Here is a 22,685-nt window from a genome sequence, read left to right as displayed (position 1 = left end):
AAAAAAAAAAAAAAAAAAAAAAGTGCATTTTAAAGATGTAAAGTTACAAGAAGCTGGCACAGTTACAGTAAATTGCAGATTTTATATACATTACTTGGGAAAGAAGTAGAGCTCACCAGCTCATGTGCATCAAAAGTACAGACAATCTTACGTATGTAGCTTCTATAGACTGTTACGCAGCTGGTATTATTTATTTTATCGAAAGTGATTTTTTTTTTCCTGACTCTAAATATTATTAAAGACTTTCTGGATTTGTTATCAGTTTCTAACTGTAATGTGCTGTCCCAGACAGCTGAAGTGCCCATCCATTAAGTATCTTTTTATTTCAAGCTTGTAGGAAGGAATATATAGCATTTGTAGACTTATATCATCTCGTCTTAGCAGGTTAATGGAAAAATTAGTGACTAATCAAAGTCAACTCAGAAATTAAGTGTTTCTGTGGACTCCTCTCTACAAATCTCTCATTGCTTCTCATACACAGAGGCTTAATTTTAATTTTCTTGATGACAGTAACAAAATGTGTCACTTCTCAGTGGAAACAATCATAAGCCTTTTTTGCTGTTTTTCATTTAAATTAACTTTAGTTTTTTGAAATGTAACCAAGTTAAATCCCTATGCAGACAAACAAAATCAATGGGCATCCAGAAAACAAATCTGCTTTAACTTAGTTTTACAGTTACAATTTTTAAAGCCTGCTGCTTTAAAAGATACATCACTTTTTCTCTTTTTTGTGGTTGTGACTGTACTGCTAACATTGGTACAAATTCAGATTCAGTCTAAGGATTTCCTATTATATGTTAGTAAATTTAACCTTGCTGCACTACATCTAGATCTATCAAAGACCTCTAAATAATGACAGTCACGATCAAAGATTTATTGTGCTAAGCCCTTTACAAGATGCTTTTTGATGCTGACATATTGAACAACAATATTGCATAAATAACAGTCACTCTCCCTTTTTTAAAAACATTGTTTCCCTTTAGAACTAGTTAGAAAATATTTCTTACTCCCTGATGACTGGCACTATATATTGTTTATTAGCATATCCCTAGCATTATTCCTGATATGTGACTTTGTTCAAAAACAAAGAAACATAAACTTAATGGCTGGTCTTTTCTCTTGTTAGCACAGAAATGCAGAGTGCATGTCAAGAACTGCTGGCAAAATTATGACTGATGTACCTAATGACAACATACACAAAGGTTGGGGTATTTTTGAAGTTTAATCCAAAAAAAACCCCAACCCACCTAATTTGACAACAACAACAAAAAAATAATTTACTAGTACTTACTACCCTCTTCAAAATGGTATGACATATTTGCAGAATCACACACAGAGGCTTTCTTTTTATCATGAAGGGAAGAATGTTTTTGTGATGGCTGCTTGATCAAACACTTGCTCTTTTTTGCTTCCAAACAAATTCTAAAATGTTGATACCAACTTTTATTAGCTCAACACACAGTAATCTCAAAGTGTCTAAACTCATGCATGGTTACATTTTTATTATAAAGGCAAACTCAGTAAAATCCATTTACTCTTAAGATTTTCAAAGTGATCAAACCCAGTTATTTTCACACCACGTTGAACAAAACCCACATACTTATTTCCATATGTTTCACATTCTAAGGGAGTCCTTTCTCACTGCAAGCTACATCTTAGTCTTACAAGCTTTGTCAGAACCACGGGACATGTAACTGATCACAAGAGCTTCTGGGTCCTGATGTGCTTCATGGCTGGTCCAAATTTCCTCCTGGAGTGAGATCTAGGGGGAGACCCAGGCCCTACTCACTCTGTATTCCCTCAAAGGGGCAACTTGGGGGAATATGACAGAAATGAGCCCTGGGGTTTTGCAGCTCCACATCCCCCCCTGGATAGCTGGGGAAGGAGCCTTGCAGTACTTCTGTAGAACAGAAGAAAATTTTGGTTGTGACTCAAGGAGGCATTTGAATCCCCCTTGAATGTCTCCAAACCCTTTGCAATACAATATGGCTCCATGGACAAAGAGATAGGGGGCTGTGACAGCCACCCTTGCCCTGCCTTGCTACAGCTGTTTGCCGTGAGGATCTCTGGCTGAGATCCCTGCCCCTCTGCCTGAGTCACCTGTGTCTATGGAGGCTACCCAGCAGGACAGACTGAGCACCCAGGCCTTGCTGTTCCAGCTCACAGCTCAGCAAGTATCAGCTCCACAAAATGATGGAGGGTGGACAGCGGAGAGCACTTACACCCTAACCTGCCACCACAGCATATGCCAGAGGACACTTGTCAGCCTCCTGAGAGAGACAGAAACATGACATTCTCATTCTTTCCTTCAAACACAAAAACAACCCCCCACACATATCTTGTTACTGAGTAATTCTGTAACAGCAAAGGTGGCCAGCAGAAGGCTCTTACCAGTATCATTTCCAAATAGACTTAGGCAGGACCAGTAGGGCATCTGGAGAAGCCATATTGTGCTCTAAGCTCTGCTTTATTGCAAAATGTCCAAAGATTTGTTTCAGAGGAGAGTGACACATACATTATCAGATGGGATTAAGAAAGTGTTTTAACTTTTTCCTTGTATTTCTTGTATTATTGTGGTCTCATATTTTCATAAAAACTCTTCAATAAACTAGCCCACAATTCTTCACTAAACCCTCTCCCATCAAGAACCTAAGTGTCAATTTGTTTCCTACATGCTGAGCATAAATCTGAGGCTCAAGTCATTCCTGGGGTCATTCAAAATTGTTGTAGAATAGTAACTGCTCAGAGTACGTCACACACAAACACTGGACAATCTGGTTGCCCCTTGCATTCCTGTTTTCAGTACCAATTTAATGCTTTACAGCATACAAAGCTTCTCTGCGACTACATTTAATGAGTTTTGGATTTGGCCTTCAATCCATGCAGAGCATATGCATGTGTCCCTCTAACCTTTTGAATAATTAATAACCCTTAGAACTTAAACTGTTGTCCTGATCGTCACTTGTAACTTTGTAGTTTTCAGAATTTCCTTCCTATAAAGGTGCCCAAAGTGGCCACATCATGTCAAATGAGACTCTGCTTCTTTTCTAAATGGCCCAAGAATATGTTTTTTTAATTGGCTACTTCAATTCTGTTTCCATAATTTTATTTGCTTTTATAAACAACGCAAAACAACTAATAATGCTCTACTAGAGGATTTACAGTTCTATTCAGAAGTCCTTCAGAAATATACAGAAGATCTTTATGTGTAGCTTTCTGTGCCCTGTGACTGTCTGAGGTATCCATACAGTCTAAATTTCCTATTCCCTAGCCTCATTATATTACTTGAAAATGAACTGCATATGCTACTTATCTGCCCATGCTCCACCTCCTTGTCAAAGTCATTCAGAATTTTATCACCTGCCTATTTTGTTCTGACACTACTCTAGTTTTGTACTATCAGGGAATTTTATCACCTTACTACTTATTCTTTCTTTCAGACTACTGATATGCTGCATAAATTCAACAAAATTGGTGCAAATAATGATTCTTAAGGCTTTCCATTATTCACACCCCTTCAACCAAACCTGCTTCAATTCAGAAGGCTCAAAGGCTTTCCATACTCAACTTGGTGTTTCTTTTCCTTGTTTAATCAAAGTATCTCTCCCTATGCCATACTTATTCATCCAACAGTCTTTCATGCTATACTGTTTCAAAAGCTGTGCTAAAAATCCTGGTAAATCATGTTTATAGGTATCTCTGTCAGCACTTGTGGCTACTCTCTCAAAATATTTTATTGAAAATTTTAAGCGTGATCCTTTGTGAGTGTTTGCCCTCTATCCTTCATTAAATCCAGACTTTCTAGGTGTTCTATCATGTCTTTGATTAGCCTTTCTCTCTTGTTTCTCACTGTTTAAATCAAGCTCACAAACCAGTAATTTCATGCATAATCCTCACATCCCCTGTTAAATGTCTGTTTAGTCGTCTTTTCCCAGGCTGTTGATACCTCTTCCTAAAAAAACTGTAAATTCATCTGCTTAATGTTTCCTTTTATCTCCAGCTCATTTCTCTGAGAATTTTGGAATGGATATTTTTCTGTGTTTGTAAATCACTTCTTGTGTATTATATTCCATTATAGTACACCTTATCCATACTTCATTCTTCTCTGTGGGGAGGATATGCCACAAGATCCGCGACAAAGCATTTTTTCAACGGTATTGGTCTCCTTGATTACATATACCATTTCTGGATCTCCTGCATCCCCTTTTAACTGAATACTTGTTCTCTATATGAAATAACAATATGTATTATAGTTTCTAATGCACCACGTCTACAGTTTCTCAGGCACTCCTAGTTTCTTCTATACTATCTTCATACCCATATTACCAAAAATGTCTTTTACATTTACTTTTTAACTGAACAATAGCCTCGTTTACAACTAGGTACACTGTTTACACGTCGCACCAGCAAGGGGACTTTCAAGGCTTTTCCCACTCATTTTCAGCACAGACCAAGGACATGGATTAATGACGCAGTCAAGAGAACCTGCTGCTGCCAAAAGAGAGTGATGTCACATCTCCTACATCTTCTAATTCTCCCCTCACAGACCAAGCATTCAGTCAGTTTCCCTCACATTAAATCCAGGGTGGAGCTAATTCAACCTGTTAAACGAACAGAAAGGTAATCCAGCAAGAGAAAGTTAATAGCTTCCAACAAATCATATGCAAAACCAAGTTAAAACTTGCACACTAACTACAGCAACTTGTCAGTGCCAATTCCTAATGCTGCTAGCTGATTTTTTAGATCATTATTTTATTAAGTATTTGCAGCGTGCTTGGCCCTGAATGAAGCACAAGAGCAACCACGGTCCCAGCTTATTTGTCCATTTAGCCATTTTTCATCATAGCTCAGATTATTTTTGACAGTACCTTACTTGAGGATTTCTTTTCTATCTTCCTGGATGCTTATTTTGTCAAACTTAAGCTCTAAAAAACCTAAGCATATGTTAGCCAGTTTCACTGCATAGTTAGCTATTTATCTTTCTTATAGGGCTCTGTCATGTTGCATTTTTTTTGAATTGGCTAATTGCTAACTCTTCTCATTGCTCACACAACGCTCTTTAATTAGTATTTCCTGTTTGCTTTTAAAAACATGTTCATAATGATTTTATGAGGATTTTTCTGTTCTTCTGCTTCTGTTTAGCGGGGTCTTAAGTATAATGGGGTCTGACTCCACATGCCTAGAGAAAGAATACAATCAATCCTACAAGGAAAGCAAAACAAATAATGGAGAAAAACATTTTTCTCATTCCTTTCAGTACAGTTACTTATTCCTTTAATACACAAAACTGCATTGAGGCAGAAATACAAATGTCAATTCTAGGAATTGGTCCTTCTCTTCAAGTCTTGGTCTGCTGTTCTGTCTTTCACCTTTACATTACAAACTCTGCATTTTAATCACATCAGTCTTTAATGTCTCTTAGTTATGAACCTTTCCTTCCCTTCACTGATGAAGTGCATTAGCTTGCAATGTCTTGCATACCCACACAGAAAGAACCACATCTTCTTGCAACATTTAAAAATTGCATTGCTTCCCTTTGAGCTCTCTAATCCTTGAACTCTCTCTAGGTCTCTGAAACTCAGTAATAAAGTGAGGTACCTCTCAGAAAAGTGACTCTAAAACCTGGCAGTACGTGGCTGTATATTCTCTCAATTACTTCATATGAGGTTTACATAGTTTAGAAGTACCAACAGCTTCAAGCACTGTGACTTTGATTTGAGATCTGAAAACAAGTATACTTCTTTCTGCCTTTCTATCCTAGGGTCTGATCCTGGGTGAGCCTGAGCCTCTGAGCACTGTAGGTGTATGTGCTGAGCAGTGCTTAGGAATCTGAGGCTGACTGTCTCAGCAGCTGAACTTTCTGTCAGCATCCCCACCTCTTTCTGTCTCTTTGAATTGCACTTACAAACAAGTAAGGCTGCCAACCCAAAACTTTCTGAAGCCAGAGGGCTGGTAACCCATCAAGAGGCATCCTAACATACAGCATCTCAGTATCAGAGCAGCTATGTGGCTATGGACGTTAAGGAGAAACTACCATCAAGACTGCATGGATAATTTTGCAGATGACATGCCACAAAAACACAGGCAGTAGAGCATGACTTGGCAGGTCTGAGATGCAAAAAGCTGATATTCTGATAGATTTTCTTCTTTTAAAGTTGTCTCTTTTCCTTTCTTTCAAAAAAAGCATACTGAATAGACAGTCATTCAATAAAGCCACTACTTTCTTCACCAACAATCAGCAACAGATGTAGCCCAATAAAATTAATAGTTTGCAAGTACGCACAAGAGAATACTCTTTTGTCTCTTTTCTCCATCACAAATTTTGTAAAAGCTCTCTGGATTTTAAAAGTAAGGCAGAATCTAAGCTTTTTATGTATCTTATTTTGTTTAATTTAAACACTAAAACCACTTTTCTCCCACACTATGGAAAATTAATACTGATTTATTTTACTTTACAATTTAACTTTCCAAAGTGTGACTCAGGACCCTCCCCCCTGCCTTTAATTGCCCACTTTCAACTCAACCTTTATACCTGCAGAATTCGGAGCTATTACTTACCAAGATACTTCAGTCCTACAGATTGGAACTTGTGCTCAAAAATATGCAACATTAATATTCATGTACAAACAGAAATATTACTCATACATAATATATAAGAAATTAATTTTCATGGAAGTATCAGGAGAAGGATTAAAACCCTTAGATCCTTCTCATGCAATTAGCTCTGCACTTGGGGAAGTCAATGGGACTTCACAAATGAAGGCTTCACAGGATAACATGGGCATGACTGGGGTTTTACAAAGGCTTGCCTACACTTTGAAATACACCATGAACAGAGTTCTACGATCATCCTGCTGTAATTAGAACACTACCCTGTATGGATTCTCATAGGCCACATTGGTGCTAACAAGTATACTGGTAGTGTCTGAGCTGGGACACAGCTGCTGACACTGCCATGACACCTGACTGCCTGCCCAGTTGGAAAACCTCTGCTGGGGCAGCACAGATTCCCAAGGAAGAGGAGTACCAGCAAAAACAAGGTCTCTGCTGAGCCAGTCTCCAGCACTATCCACAATGACTTGTGTCTAGCCTTTTTTTCCTGTGAAGATATACTTGCTTTCCTCTAAAGGAATTAAGGGATTTCCCCAGAATTCCCTCTGTTCTATTTCATAACCTTTTAATTTCCCACTACTTGTTAAAATCCCAGCAGTTCTTAGGTATGTCCTGTATTAATCTCATTTATTTTTGCACTGGGCTTCAGTCTATCATTTCCAATCAGGAAAAGAAAAAATAATAATAAAAAAAAAAATCACAGAATTTGTTTCACAAGCAGAGTGTCATAATTCCAGGTTTGCAGGACTTCATCCATCATCACATGGACTACTAGCTGTGAAGTAGGGAACATGAGAAAACTGAGGAGCTACAGTCAAGACTGATAGTTCAGGAAAACCATCAGGTGATGAAGACACTCCCTACTATTAGGTCTATGAAAGCAGCAGAACAGGATTAATGAATTTGGCCACTATCAGTGATGGTTCCAAGCTTTTAATATGCAGCCAGCCATATTCCTAGAGTTTGGCACTGAACCTGTTCCAGCCAGAAGAGAAGAAACCAAAGGAAGGACTGTTGAAGGAGTGGGAACACAAGTACAAAATGAAATCTGGAAGCTTGGAGTCTCAGATCATTCTTTGTTGGTGAACCACCCTGTTTCCTATTGGAAAATGTAGAGAGGAAAAGGTGGCCTTCCAGATATGAAAAGCCATTAGATGTGCCTTTAACACAGAATGTTCAATATGGATAACAGGTAAGAAAAAGAGAAAATTAATCCCACATAGGATACTATAACTGTGGAAGCATGATTGAAGGGGACAAAAAACATCCTTCTCTCCTACCTCTCACCTTGTTTTTATGTACAAAAGCAGCAACCAACATTTAGATGGCCATATTTGTAAGTGGCTGTATTTTAAAGTCCCTCTTCAGACAGGCATTTCACAGGCATTACAAATGATCAATGAATGCATGTGAGGCTTTCATCTTGATGAATTCAGGAATCTAGTAAAAACTAGATTAAAAATTGCAGGCAGGGGCTTTTTCCCTAGTTTTGCGCATTGTTACTGGTAGGACTGCACTGAGACACTCAGTATCAGAAGAGTCCTCACCCTTTTATGCCCTGATTTATGAAGCCATATCCTAGCAACAAAAGTTTAACCACCAAGGAAGAACAGGAGAACATAAACACCCTTGTAGGCCCAAAAGATGATGGAAACCGCAGAAGAGCTAAAGTTGATGTCTGGGAGTCATCTGGTCCAAGCCCCCTGCTCAAGCAGGGCCACCTAGAGCCAGCTGCCCACAAGCATGTCCAGATGGCTTGTATCTCAGAGGATCCATGACCTCTGAGGGCAATCTGTGTCAGTGCTCGGTCACCCTCACAATAAGAGTGTTTCCTCATGTTCAGAGGAAATATTTTGTGTTTCAATGTGTGCTCACTGATTCTTGTCCTGAAATGTCACATGGTGAGGATGGATGTTGATGGGATATAATTTCTGCTGCTGTATCTACAGGTTGTATTTTATACTATAAATTGTGTATGTACAATGCAGTAAATGGAAAAAATGGAAGACAGGTTTGGCAGGAGGAAAAAGTATACAACGATTTTGAATAAACATGCATAAGTTCAATTACCAGGCATGACACAACTATGAGAACTTGAAGAAGAGGACTCTTTACAAGATGCAGGTGGTTAATTTCTGTTAATTTTGTACAACTTCATGAAAAAAAGCAGTACTGGGGCTACACATCCATTTTAAATTAATGGTTAGCCCATAATATTTCCCTGATGACAGAGTAACAAATTCATTGTTATGTTTGTTGTATGACACAAATAATACACACATCATATATAACAACTTTATTAAGCAGTAATAAAAAACGCTTCTCAAAACATTTACAGTCACTTAAGAAGTTTGTCTGTGAGCACCACAAAGAACAGATCATAGTTTCTTACAGCTTAATTTCTTGTGACTGACTGACTTTTGCATAAAAAACAGGTATGAACTTCAGTTAAAGCCATCTTCCCAGTTTGGATCTCTAAAAGGCCTCTGTCCTGTCTGGATGCTGTCACCTGCTGGCTCACCTCTCTTCCCCAGTATTACAAAAACTTTATAGGCTTTGAGATTCCTAATGATATATTAAGTTTCTTCTTGAAACTGGCCAAGAGTAGTCCAAAAGTAAGAGAGAGGAGAGAAGTCTCTAAAGACGTGCAAACTAGCAGACAAGAAGATACATGCCATGATTTCCCATGTCTCATTCCTCAAGATAATCAGGCTGCAAAACTGGTGAGAATCTCTTGTTGTTGCTACCCAGTTCTGAAGTCAGAATACAAATACTTATCACTATTCTGATTTTCCACTGGGGCTGTGCAGAAGGGAAATTATGGCATGTAACCTTGGTCATTTGGCAAGCAGATGCACGTATAGATAAAGCCCCATGAAGACAGTGGGCTTCACATGTGACCAGTTGGAGTACAAATCTCAGGATGTTTTCTCATAGAGCTTTGTTGAGTCTACATGTGTCCCCTCTAGAGATGATTCTATGTCCCTCTCTAGTTCTTCTGCCTTTCTTCAAGCAGGCATTCCCCCCACTGCATTATTTCATGGTAAGACTTTCTTCCTCTCACACAAAGTTTTCGACAGGTGTGAAGAAGGTGCTTCTCCAATTTATCCATCTGAAGCATCTGACAAATAAAAAGACAGACAGACAGTATTAGATGTTAGTTATCAGTGGACAGGAAGCTAAGAAAACTCACTACAATTATCCCTCTTGCTTCTGTTCAGCAGCTCTCAGCCAACACCTAGGTTTCTTTTCACAGACTGAATTCAAGGTGTGTGTGAGAAGGTGGGAAGTTTGCTGCTTAATTTTGGTAGCAACAGAATAATGAGTAACACCATCCTTGTTAATTCAGAGGACTCTGTCTTATAGCTCACTTCTGAAATTGTGAAGAGAAATAAGAGAAATGCTTAAACCTGTATCTTGTCATCCAGTCCCTGGCAGGGGTACTACCAGAAATTAGAGGATATTATAATGTGAAGGTGGCATACTGTGGCAAGAAAAATAGGGCAGTCCTTTGTAAAAATATATATGGTCACAACTTAAACAATACCTTCCTTAAAACAATGTAAAAATTGTACAATGAGATAAAAAATGGTATTTTTTGAACTCATTCTGAAACTCCAGAAGCAGAAAATATGGTTTTCCACAGATTAGTTACACAAACTATTTCCAAGCTAAATCTCTGTGCCAGGAATAAACCTTCTTCACCTTTTTTGCCCCAAATCCAAACTCCAGCGTGAAAATTACTTGTTATGGACCTGGATTCACTGAAAGGAAACCCAAGGCACTACTTCATACATTTACGTTAAAAGTTTATGTGCTTATTCATAAAAATCCTGTAGTCAGAATGATCAGCTTGGAATACTGATGAGAAGGATTATTTTAATTTCTTTATGTATTTCAATTAAATGCATGACTATTGATTTCAGTGAATTTTTTTCAGTTAAAACCACAGTGATTTATGTTGGTAAAATGCTATTGCTTGTCCTGCCAAAAGCATGTATCTGGGAACACTTCTGTGTTGCTCATAGTCTTTTCTCTCTTCTTTCTGCTTCTGACTGCCAGTGTATGCTGTTGAAACAAACCAGCTACTTCAAAAGGCAGTTCCTGTTTTCTGTCCTTGTAAGTTCAGCAGTGTTTTGAGAAGGGGGGAGGAGGAGAGGAACAGTTAAGAGAAGAAAGGTAGATTCAGGGCCCATGAATAAAAAGAAAAAAAAATAATGATAAAACAGTACACCTACCCGAGCTCCACTCTTTTTCCCAGGGTGATACCGTTTCTGGATTCATCTGAGGTTGCATAAGTTGAGTTTCAAGGAGCCACTGCAGCTTCTGAATGATGTAATCCTGTCTCCACAAGCTCACTGTCAGCCAGCACTTTCACAACTCCTTCCAGAATGGTGCTGTGATGCGCCCAGTATTCCCTGCTGTCACATGCCCATCCTGGCACACAGCTCTGCACAACCACAACAGGACAGAGAGCAGCTCCATTTTCACACCCACCATGTTCTTCAGCTGGTGTAACAGCTTCTAGTTTTCTCCTTTGTCCAGCATTTTTGATAGTCTCTGCTATGGTGAGTTTCTGCAAGTCTTTTACAACACCTAAATAAGCACCTTTATTCCTGCAGTAATTTGGCAGCATACTTGCACTGCTCCTTCTCTTCCCAGGACCACAAAACCCAGAATGTTCTTGTATTATTAATGAAGGACTGTCTGCATTGCCACAGGTAATACAGTATTCGCATGAGCTTCACATTCATGGAAGCAAGTAATACATAACTTAAGCTACTTACAGAAGCAATTATGCTTGCTGAGCATCTACTCTGGAAGTCACCAACAGGACCCCAAACTGAGCACAGTTGCATATATGGATACACTGCCATAAAATAGGTTTTACCAGTAAACTGTTGGTGTATCTGGAATCCCTTCCCCTCTCCCCCACCAGGAAGTAATTAACAATATAACTATTATTATACAGTTATGTTGGTATGATTCTGCATGTACAGAAGCCATGAAGCTCAAGAAGTGAAGGAACACCTTCTGCTGAGTCAGGGGTTCTCTCATTAGGTGTACGACAGCACATGAAGGTGAAGCAAGAAAAGCAAGGCTGTGCAGTTTTTCTTGAACACTGCTTTTCATTTTCCAAGTGCTTTACAAAAACGTATCACAATTAAGCATGGAATTTTTCTGGAATTATCAATCTTATTTTCTCAAGAAATAAAATAAAACTGAGATGTTTTAAGTGGATTTGTCTGAGTCAACAGAGCAGATAAGTGACAGGAAAAGGACTTATGTCTAGTTCCCAATTCACTGCCACATTAGACCTTGCTCTCCACTTTAAAATACTATCACCAAGATCACTAGCCTAGCCTGTCAGTCTCCCTGCAATAACACAAGATCTTTACAAGAAATCTGCAACCTGAGCTCAGCCTCTCATTAAGCTCAAAGAGCAAATTACAGATTTACCCAGCTTTTAGAGCTCTTTCAATAGCTATCCACACTGTGCCTGCTAAAGTCTGATAGCTTACAGCTACTAGATTCAGCAGTATGATGGGCTTCATGAGTTCTGTCCTGTTTTTGAGTTTCAGAGCACTGCCCATCATTTCCCAGACCAACTGAAACGTAACTTTCAGTAAAGATGATTCAAATCAACATCTTTCACTTAGTAAGCACAGTGAGCTCAGCAAGTGATATCTCAGCTGATGACATTAAACTACCTTAAGGTAACTGTACCCTATCACATGGCTGAGTACAGGCTAAAAAGGCAAGTTTTCTAGTTCAGCCATAAGAATACTTGGAAAAGAAGCCAGTAGCTCCTTATTTAGTGTTATCTTCTATCTTAAAAAGAAATTTTCTAGCACTGTTACAACAGAAATCTGATTCACAAAGAGTACTGAGCACTATTACTGGCCTAACAATGAGTCTCCATATTTTTCTTGCCTCTGGAATGAAATGTTATTCATATAAAGGTTGAAAACTCAAACCATGTGACTATCAATAATGAAAATTAAATCTTCACTCCTTAATATTATGATTTTGTTGTTGTAAAAATCCCCAAATAAGCACGTTTAAGTAGCCGTCTTCAACATTCCATTCAATTCAAGAAATATTCTTCCAGTAGAGTAGCAAAGCTACTGACTAATAACAATTTTTAGAAACCTGTTTTATTTGTGTTACAGACTTATGTTTTTTAATTTTCCTCAGTTTGGACATCCAATCTATAGGATTAAACATTTGTGTATTACCACTTTCAATTTTGCTTCTCATCGCTATAATGTTTGCATCACTATAATTGGAAACCTATAATATCTGCTAGAAAAATAAATGATCCTTCAGGATTTTAAAACCACACATTTATGGATTCTAGAAGTACTAATGCTATATCAGGAACTTGATAGCTTTGTGCTTCCCTTGAGAAAAGAATCTAAAGGTCTAGGTTACTTGTGTGGTGACTAGAACCATAGACACCAACAAATCAGTTTACATGTTCTCAAAGGGGGGTAGGGGACAAATAGTGATTTGAAAGCAAGGAAATGCTATACACAAATCTTCCTGTAGTTTAAAAGGCTTTTTCATCTTAAATACATTTCTAAGAGAAAAATCAAAATTAATATGAAGAGGAACATGACGCCAATCGGAAGTCATAAGAACTCTCATTTTATCTGGTCCAAGTACAAGAAGATTCACTGATGACACTGAAGATAACTGACCTTGTATCACCACAAAGCCCCCTAAATCTTTTTTTGTCTAGTTTACAAGCAAGAGAAAGACAAGTTGGTAACATCTTATCACAGTAACTCTTTTAACATGCATGATTCCAATTGTGCTTGAGGTAGCAGGAATTGGCTTTCAATGTGACTGGGAAGAAAGGTTTCATGCAGTAACTCAGGGAAAGATAACAGAAACAGAAACCAGGATGACTCTGAATCTATCAAAACCATGTGGCTGGAGTGGTTCCCGCTTAGCAGCAGTGCTCCAGGATCATCAACAGCCTGAACCACACCTAATGGGAGCCATTCCTTCTCCCTCTTCTTTGAAAAGGAGGTTTTCCTTAAGACCTGGAGTTCTTAGTCTAACAACCTGTTCCTTCCATAAACTCCACACCACATCCCAGTCGCCAACTGTCCCCCCCCCGTCACCCAGTGTGCAAACTGGAGATGCAGAAGTCATGAAAGCATAAGGCCCTTCCTTGACAGATGCATTCTGCCTGGTACGTCACCCTCTTCATGGCACTTCAGGCCCTGTCCTACCTCAGTGGCCTTCTCCCAGCCTATATCCAGCTATGTTCTTGGTAGCAACACAAATACTTACCTCTTGGTCTGCATATCCTTATGCATCTCCCCTCTTCCCTGTCTGTCTCCTTTCCTCCCTGCAGTTTGCACATTGTTGGATGACATGTTTGGAGCTTTCTTACCCAACAGATGGACTCACAAACAGGGAGTGAGGAAGGTGATGGAAGAGAAGCAGCTCCCTAGCCACAGGGTATCCACACATTCACAGCAATAGGTTGCACCATGATTGTATCATTACAGGCTAAAAGCTTTCTTTAAACAAAAACTATTATTTCTTATAATTTGTCTGTGCTGTGCTTTTAGGCTTCTTGAACTATAAGGGTCATTATGTAAGATACCATGCCTAAAATATTAACTCTAAGTCATTCTTTTGATCTTATTTCTGAAGATAAACCAGATTCTCTTCCCTTAGCACACGACCCACCAACCTTCCCATATACAGGTGTTTATCACTTGGTCACTGGTGACTGAGGAAGCAGATGAGATCTTTCAAAAGTCTGATATTTAAAAGTTATGCTTTGAATGCATATGAATGCATATGAATGGGATTTCGATCATTGGGCACTAGGTGTTTCAGTGACATCAAAATGCTGTTCATCAGGAATGGAAAGAAAAACACATCAAGGAATTGCATCCAAAGGACTGATTTCCCAATTTACCTTAGACTAGTGCTGTATTTTTAGTTAATCAAAGTATGCAATAAGAAGGGAAAATGAATGTATACAGTATAATTAAAAAAAAACCCACACTTCAATTTGTTGATCACAAATATTTTTCAAAATCCACCCCTTAATGCCAGCATTTTGGCTCACTGTACAGGACTCCTCAGTTATTCATGCTCTCTGCCGTAAGCGCAACTCCTAGCTGGGGATTCCCATGTGTAAGGGGGCTAGGATAAAATTCCAGATCTCGCTCATGCTGGCATGAAGATAGGTCTCCTCAGTGATATAGAAGGCAATATCCTAGAGAGACTGGAATTAGTCCTATTCCACACAATTCAATCCAAGATGTGAGGCATATCAAGAAGCAAGTAATTACTAGCTAATGGCTGTAGATGGAAATGTAACATGGTTCAGCCTAAGCATTTCATGGCAAGTGACAAGACAGCTTGAAAAAAGGGCAATTTTTTTCAAAAGGATGGAAGGTGTCAAGAGCAAAGAAAAAAGGGTTACCTCTTCAGTTTGGGAGGGGCTGATTCTGGGCATTGGAGATACTTGTGGTGTTTTCAGCTGTGTACTGTTGCTGTCTGGAACAAGCTCTCTGTGGATTGACTGAATATGGTTTTGGAGTTCACTTTCTGATTCAAATTTAACATTGCAACTAGAACATCGAGTCTTCAGTCCCCCTGCCTTGCTTTTGTTCTCAATGGAACTCAAGTTCTCATTTTGGCCCATGCCTTGTCTGTTACTGCTTGAAGGGATGTTGATACTCGGACTACCACTTTTACTGAGGTTAACACAGCTAGCACACAGACCATATGGCAGACCATTGATGTCAAGTTTCACTAAATCCTGTTTTGAGCGGAATTCCTTCAGGCAAGAAGCACACTTGTACAGTTTCTGGAGATGCTGTGCGCGTCCGGTGGACTGCACAGCAGAACCGTTTCCAGTTTTCTGCATGTGGAACGTGCCGTGGATTTTCAGTTCCAGTGTGGAGGTCACTGTCTGCATGCACACCACACAGCGGAAACCCGTCAAGGAGTTTCTCAAGTCAGGGTGCATTTGGCAATGCTCTAAAAATTCCTCCTCGCTCTGGAGAGGCATCTTGCAAATCCTGCAGTTGCCAGTGTCCAGGCTCTTACTATGTGTGACCTTATGCTCAGTAAGAGTCAGAAGAGATGGAAACCGCTCACCACAGATTGGGCACATATAATGTTTCACTGGTCCCAAGTGTGTCTGCATGTGTTCTCGGAGCCCATTTTCAGAGAAGAATGTTCGAGAACACACATTACACTTGTAATTCCCTTTGATGAGTTCAGCCTTTTTCTTTACTATGGCACTTTCTCCAGGTCGAATGTTGTGGTCTCGAAGCTGGTGATTTTGCAGGAGAGTCTCCATGGTGTAAGCTGCTCCACAAATGTCACAGCCATACATAGGCTCAGATGTGTCCACATCTTCTTCACTGCCATCATGGCTGTTATGGGACTCCTGGCTATTTGTCAACAAGGTCTGGAGTTCCACCTCCTCTTTCTGGACCTGCTCAGATGCCCCATTCGTTCCACAGTTCGGAGTTTTCGTTTCAAAAACACAGTGTTTTTCCCTTAAGTGCTTCTCCAGCAAGATGATAGCATGGAAAGCTTTGCTGCAGAACTTGCAGTTGTACTTCTTGCTGTGTGTAGTAATGTGACACTGCAGCTCCACCTCCGTACCAAAGGACTCACCACAGAAGATGCACTTGTGTACTTTGCCTTGGTTCTCCAGGTGGTTGTGCTTAACATGAAGCTGTAGGTCAGTCTCATTACGGAAATCCCAGTTGCAAGATGTACATCTGTATACCTTCTTTTCATTGCTGTGTTTCACAGCCAAGTGTAGCTGAATGGAGACTTTGGAGTCAAAAACCTCTTGGCACAAGGTGCAGCGAAAGAATACAAATGTATGCATGTCCAGCAGGTGTTTCTGCAAGTCATCCACTGAAGTGAACTGCTTGTCACAGCTTTCACAGATGTAGTAGGTTGAGGTGATCATGAAATGAATGGTAACATGCTTCAGCAGAGACTCCTGGTTTGGAAATTCCTTGTTGCACTGTGGGCAGGTCAGTTTCGGAAGGACAGTGTCAAGATGTGTTTTTAAATGAGTCTGAAAACCATCCAAGGAAGTATACTTAGCACCACACTGATTACAAATATATTCACCTGCAGGACGAGAAGGAGCACCTCCAACTGCCTGCATCATCTTTAAAGAGGTCTGCTCAATGGTTACAGGAGATAAAGGACTCATGGCTCTGGATTTTTTTCCATTGTGGATGTAATTCAGTGCCAAAGGAATGTTCTTGTGGTTCTCCTTGATATGTTTGTTCAGTTTAAGAACACTATTAAATATTGGAGAATTTGTACAGTAAGAACAAGAATACACTTCCACCACTGGATCTTTTGGGGTTCCAAGCACAGGGGAACCAAATCGAGAACTGCTAAGATCACAATGGACTTGTCTAATATGCTCTTCCAGAGAAGAATCTGTAAGAAATCCCATGTAGCAATGGGGACAAAAGAATGCATTACTGTCCTTAGCAGCAGGGTTGGCAAATCCATGAGAACATCGGATGTGTTCCTGAAGGGTGTTGAGGTCATTGAACACTTCAGAGCAGAAGTTGCACTGGTATACCATGGCAGGCATGGTAGAAACAATCAGTGCTGGGTCCGGAGCTTCATGGACTTGCTTAAGATGTTCATTCAGATTATAGAGAGATGGCAACACCTCCAAACAATACTGACAGATATGAGCTTGTTCGGGTTTATCTAAATGCATAGTTTTCAGGTGTATCTGCAAAACTGCAAGGCTGGAAAATAACTGTTTGTTGCAATAAATGCAGCTGTAGGTAACTTTTGCCTGTTTACTCGAAGGACCTGTGATATCTGGCACTTGCTGAGCTGCCCTCTTCCTTCCACGACCTTTTGGTATAGGGGGAGCTGTTTCCACCATTGTTGAACTATCCACTGAGAGATTTGAATCCGGAGTGGTGCTAGAGACTGAGGTGTAGCCCACAGTTACCAAAGATGGGCTATTGCTGTGATTGCACGACTCTGGCTGCTGGTGACTGTCCATGTGGCTGTACAGCTCCTCCACAGTATGAAAGTTCTCCGAGCAAATGCTGCATGAATTCTTCTTTTCACCGTTATGAGCCTGCTCCATGTGATTCACTAGAGACGTTTCCTCTACAAAGAGTTCATGACAGTAAACACACTGAAGAGCAGATCGGTCTTCGTTAGGGGAACACTCGGGGTGACATTCTGCAATGTGCTTCTGAAGATCTTCAGGAAAATCAAAGCCTTCTTCACACTGACTGCATTTCTGAGTGTCTTTCATTTTCCAGTCCTCCATCCGGGAAGCCGACTGAGAGCCATCTTTGTTCCTCTCGTGAACCTGCATGTGACCGTGCAGTGAACTAGATGACAGGAATCCACGTCTACAAATGGCACACTTATATGGCTTGTTGGATGTATGAGTCTTTAAGTGAATTTTAAGATGATCACTCCTTGAAAACGCTGCGTCACACTCACTGCAGTGATACTTCTTGTCTCCTGTATGGAGCTTTATGTGGCGGTCCCTGCTCCGTTTGTGTTTGAAGAGACGACTGCAATATGTGCATTTGAAAGGGAGCTTGTCACTGTGACTTTGCTCGTGGTGCTTTAAGTAGCTGAGGCGGCTGAACGATTTATCACAAAACTGGCATGGATAGGGCAACCCTGGGCCTCCTTCCTCTTCACCAAAATCACAACCTTCTCCATGGCTTGGGGAAGTCTGGTCCTTGCTAGAAGGTGATGATGCTGGCCATGAGCAAGTGGGGTCATCCTCAACATCCACTCCATCTGAAATGAGAAAGAAACATACCCACAAGCTTAATCCCCACAGTCCAAAGGAGACAGAAATGCTTATCAGAAATGCAGATCTGCAACTCCTAAATAGCTAAAAGATACTAAACTCAGACTGTTTCTTACACCTGTATCCAACAGCTTCAAGACCACATTTATTTTTATCATACTGTAAAACATTAAAAGATATTAAATAGTTCTGTGCCCATATTACCTTTTTATTGCTTTTTACCATTCTTTCTCAGTTGCAGGATATGTATTATACATTGACAACTTTATTAAAATGCAGATTTTAATATATTTAATGTGTCTTTTGTATCCATTGTAAAATGATTTGCATATTATGCGAGCATCTGAAGAGTCAAAGGAAAGGAGAAAGTATTACAGGAATCACTTAAAATTAATACAGTCAACCTGCATGCCTAATATTTAATAAAAATATTCCCCTTGCTTAACCACAGTTGTAGGGGTTTTTTTTTTTTCCCTTGAAGTTGATTCTGAACACAGAAATATTTTAAAGGGTATAACCGAGAGAGACTTGGGTGTTATTCTAAACAATAACAGGAAAAATTACAGGAGAGGAACAGGACAACAGCATAAACAGTGATGTTTTCTCTAATAAAAGTGCAACCAGATTTCTCCAATAATGATACAATTCAGTTACTGAAAGCTGGCAGCTGGATCATTAAATGTTCAAAACAAACTAACAAACCCACAGCCAGGATCAAGCAAAATGAGAAAGTTTCAAAAGGGTCAGATGTGAACAGCATTTATTTTTTTTTTCCTTTTTAAGTTCAAGAGGTTGCCCACCATTTCTTCCTTTTTGCAAAGGCCTTAGCGAGCTGAACTTCCTCAGGCCAGCAGAACCTGTACTGTGAGGTGATCACAAAGCAACTTGTAAAAAAAAGCGGAAACAGGAAAAATGATAAACGATTATGGTAAAAGCTGAAAGATTTACAAGCAACAAGGAAAAGACAAAACAGGAATGCTAGCCAGATAATAAACTACATTAGTTACCCATGATATTACCTCAGCTCTAGACAGGGCAAGCTGTAACTACTTTTTTTCAACAGACATGCTCTGCATTTTTTGCACCTTTTGTTTTAAGTGTACACTACAACACCACAACGATCACACTTATCTTAATCTAAACTTCTTTAAAAATATTAAAAGAATGCCTGAAAGACCACTCTACATCAAATAATCCTTTTATTCCTTTCCAAGGGCAATGCTTGTTGTATTTTTTTTCCTTTTAAAAGTAAAATTGATTACAGCAATAGTACAGAAAAAGACAGGAGCAACCTTTTGAAAAATATCTTTCTTAAGGGATTCTTGCAAAGCAGTACGTTTTCTAACATCTTCAGTCTTCTCTCAAGAAATTTACTACATCAACATAAAAGTTATAGCTGGTCTATATTATGTAAACAAATTCCAAGCCTGCTTTCTTTAAGGTAACAAGATTTTACTAGATTATCAACCTCTTCCTTATCCACAGGAAACAGATGAGTATTCATTCCTTTCCTGCATCTAGAAACTGATGACAACACCATCTCACTATCAATGCCAGATGGCAACCATCTAACTCTGAGAAAACAACCAAACACCATTGTTGGATGACTGCCCATTGACACAATGCTTTCCAGGATAAGTTGGAAACTGTGTTGGTTTTTATTCTCTTGTTTACATCTTGAAGAGCAGGGTTTCACAAATTACACTCACCTTTCACAAATAGGTATCTGTATTTACCTATGTACGAATTTGTGCTAATAGAATATATTTAAGTAACAAAACCAAACCACAGCCCAAGTATGTCTTCGGTGTTTTAAGATAAAAATTGAGAAACAAAAATCCTCCCTTCCAATAAAAGTAATATGATATGTTAAAATGATTTCCAGTATACTGAAACAAAGATATTCACTGTCATACATACTAAATAATACCAGCCTGGTGAGTTTATAAATTAGTATATTAATGACTGCAATATTACAGGAGACATCTGATGTTAATCTATGTACTGCCCTTTCAAATTGCTGGATTTGACTGTAAGACTGGAAATTATCAAAACAGTGGAATAACTATTCACAGAAAAATATATGTTACTTTTTGTTACGTTTTTAAATTTTATTTTAAATTAACATTTTCAGCTAGGGTTTTTAAGTTAAAAAAAACTTTTGTTTTATAAAAATCAAATATATTTCTGACATATGACCACTGCTGGCAGATAAACAGGAATTTATGTCAAGCAACCCAGTGAAGAAAAATAGTCTCTGACTGCCTAGGCAACATATTTTGTAACCAAATTTAATATTAAAATGTATATCCTACACAGAAATGATATATTATTGTATAAATGTTTACAGGAATATATAGTAAGCATTATAAATAGTGTACCACCACTGACACAGCAGTAAATCACTTCCTTCTTGTGGCCACTGCCTGCCTGTTTTCACCTATTATACGACTATTCCCACTAGCCATTGGATCTCAGCAGGCTGGCAGCAGGGTTGGGATCAAGTGCAGAGAGTGACCACGATATAAGCAATGGCAACCCCTTTTCCCCATCCCATTCTCCTTGCTTGCTTTGGGAGTCTCTCCTTTAGCTTTTATACAAGGTCAGGAAAGCAGAGGGGGAGCTGTGTAACAGAACAGAGCAGGTTCTTAATTTCCAACTGGCAAATATAAAAGTTTCTGTGTGTCACTTTGCTGTTGGGTTTCTTAATCCAAGTCCACAATAATTCTGAGTAAAACACTTAGAGGTCTAACTTGCATCCTTCTGACTTGAAATGTGAAAATTTCTCAGAGCTACAGAACCAGCAAAGCATGGGGAATTCCACACAGCAGAGGACAACAGGATTTTCCTGAGTAGGAGCCTAACAATGCAGCCAACACGCTTCCTCAGCTTCCCCTTGGCACAGCAGAGCAGGGGAGAGCCGGTCTGGAAGGGGCATGGGCAGCTGGCCACCGAGCTCCGGAAGGAGGGCCCCCAGGCTGTGCTCACACAAAGGGCTCCCAAAGCCTGGCCATCAGCAACCTGCAGAAGGACTTTAGAAACCTCCCTTCTGAGACAAGGGAAGTGTTTCGCTGCAGTGACTTTTGCTGTGCAGACTCCATCCTGAGCAATGGGAACACTGTGTGCGATGGACTAATGTGCCCAAGAGAGCGTAGGGGTTGTCTAGGAATGGATCTGGGGACAAGGATCAAGAAAGTAACCTGGACTAAGGGTAACTACTGCTACAGCAGGACAGGAGTGATGGCACTGCCTGTCCTGCCGTGTCCTCACCCTTCCTCTCAAAGATGCTGCCTCATAAAATTAACATGCTACCATTAAGTGCATCTCCTTCAAAATGGCAGTGATCCATGGCTTGCTACCAGGAACTGAGCCTACTCCATGTGCACAGGCTTTAGGGAAGCAGATCTGGGCACCCAAAGCCATGGTGGAGAAGCTAAATGGACAGTCTTCAAAGCAGGCTTGAGATGTGGATGCCACTCCTACTTTCCCAGGGGCACTACACACAGAGCCGGCTCTGTGTTGAGGGCAAGGCTTGACCCACTGTCAGGGTAAAGGACCTTAAAATCCTTTTAGTTGATCACTCTCATAGAAAATATGAACAGTTTGCTGCCACTCTGCATACAGCCACATGTATATAAATATACAGACACCTACCCACTGAACTATGTCAACATTTCAAGTACTGATTTTTAAAGTTCTAGCAAGCTGGTTTAAAATACTCTGGACCAAATTCAGATGCACACATACAAGTCCCCAGCAGTGGTACACATCTACCTGGGAGCAGAACAGGGCTCCAGATATTCTCCAGTGTTTATGGAGTTTTAAAATATTTTTTCTGTATTGACTTTTTTTTTCTTGCCTTCAGATTCACTAAGTGCTACGTACTGTAAATGCCTTTTTTGTGTTAAGGCAAGTATTCTGAGTTTCAATGTGATGCACTTAACATGTACATGTAAATTTTTAATTTTTGGAACCAGTCACGTCACAATCACTGACTCTTAAGAAAGCTCTAGCACTCACAACCAAAAAACTGCTGGAAATAAGTTACAAGGCCTAAAAGTCTATTTAAAGATGCAAATGTGTGTGAATAGTTAGTGCAGATGTTTTTCTACACCAACTGTACTTGCTGAGTTTCATCATTTCCATAAAGCACATTAAAACAAGTGTGTGAACACTCTGAGATGAAAGTACCAAGCACTCCTGAGACTTCCAGTGGAAAGTAGAGCTGCCTGACTTTTCTCCAAGCAGA

At 39.7% G+C, this 22,685-nt stretch overlaps 1 protein-coding gene across 1 annotated transcript in view; it reads right to left on the bottom strand.

Annotated features, from left to right (window-relative positions):
* ZNF521 (zinc finger protein 521) overlaps positions 1–22,685 on the bottom strand; it is a 209,859-nt gene that overhangs the window by 121,264 nt on the left and 65,910 nt on the right. The window contains exon 3 of the mRNA XM_010006904.1: positions 15,071–18,423. Coding sequence (XP_010005206.1) covers positions 15,071–18,423 — 3,353 coding nt within the window. The remainder of the gene's footprint in view (positions 1–15,070; positions 18,424–22,685) is intronic.

The sequence above is a fragment of the Chaetura pelagica genome, unplaced genomic scaffold, assembly GCF_000747805.2.
Source record: "Chaetura pelagica isolate M959 unplaced genomic scaffold, ChaPel_1.0 scaffold109, whole genome shotgun sequence".
Classification (NCBI taxonomy): Eukaryota; Metazoa; Chordata; class Aves; order Apodiformes; family Apodidae; genus Chaetura; species Chaetura pelagica.
The sequence above is the reverse complement of the archived record's forward strand: the minus strand, read 5'-3'. Positions and strand labels throughout refer to the sequence as shown.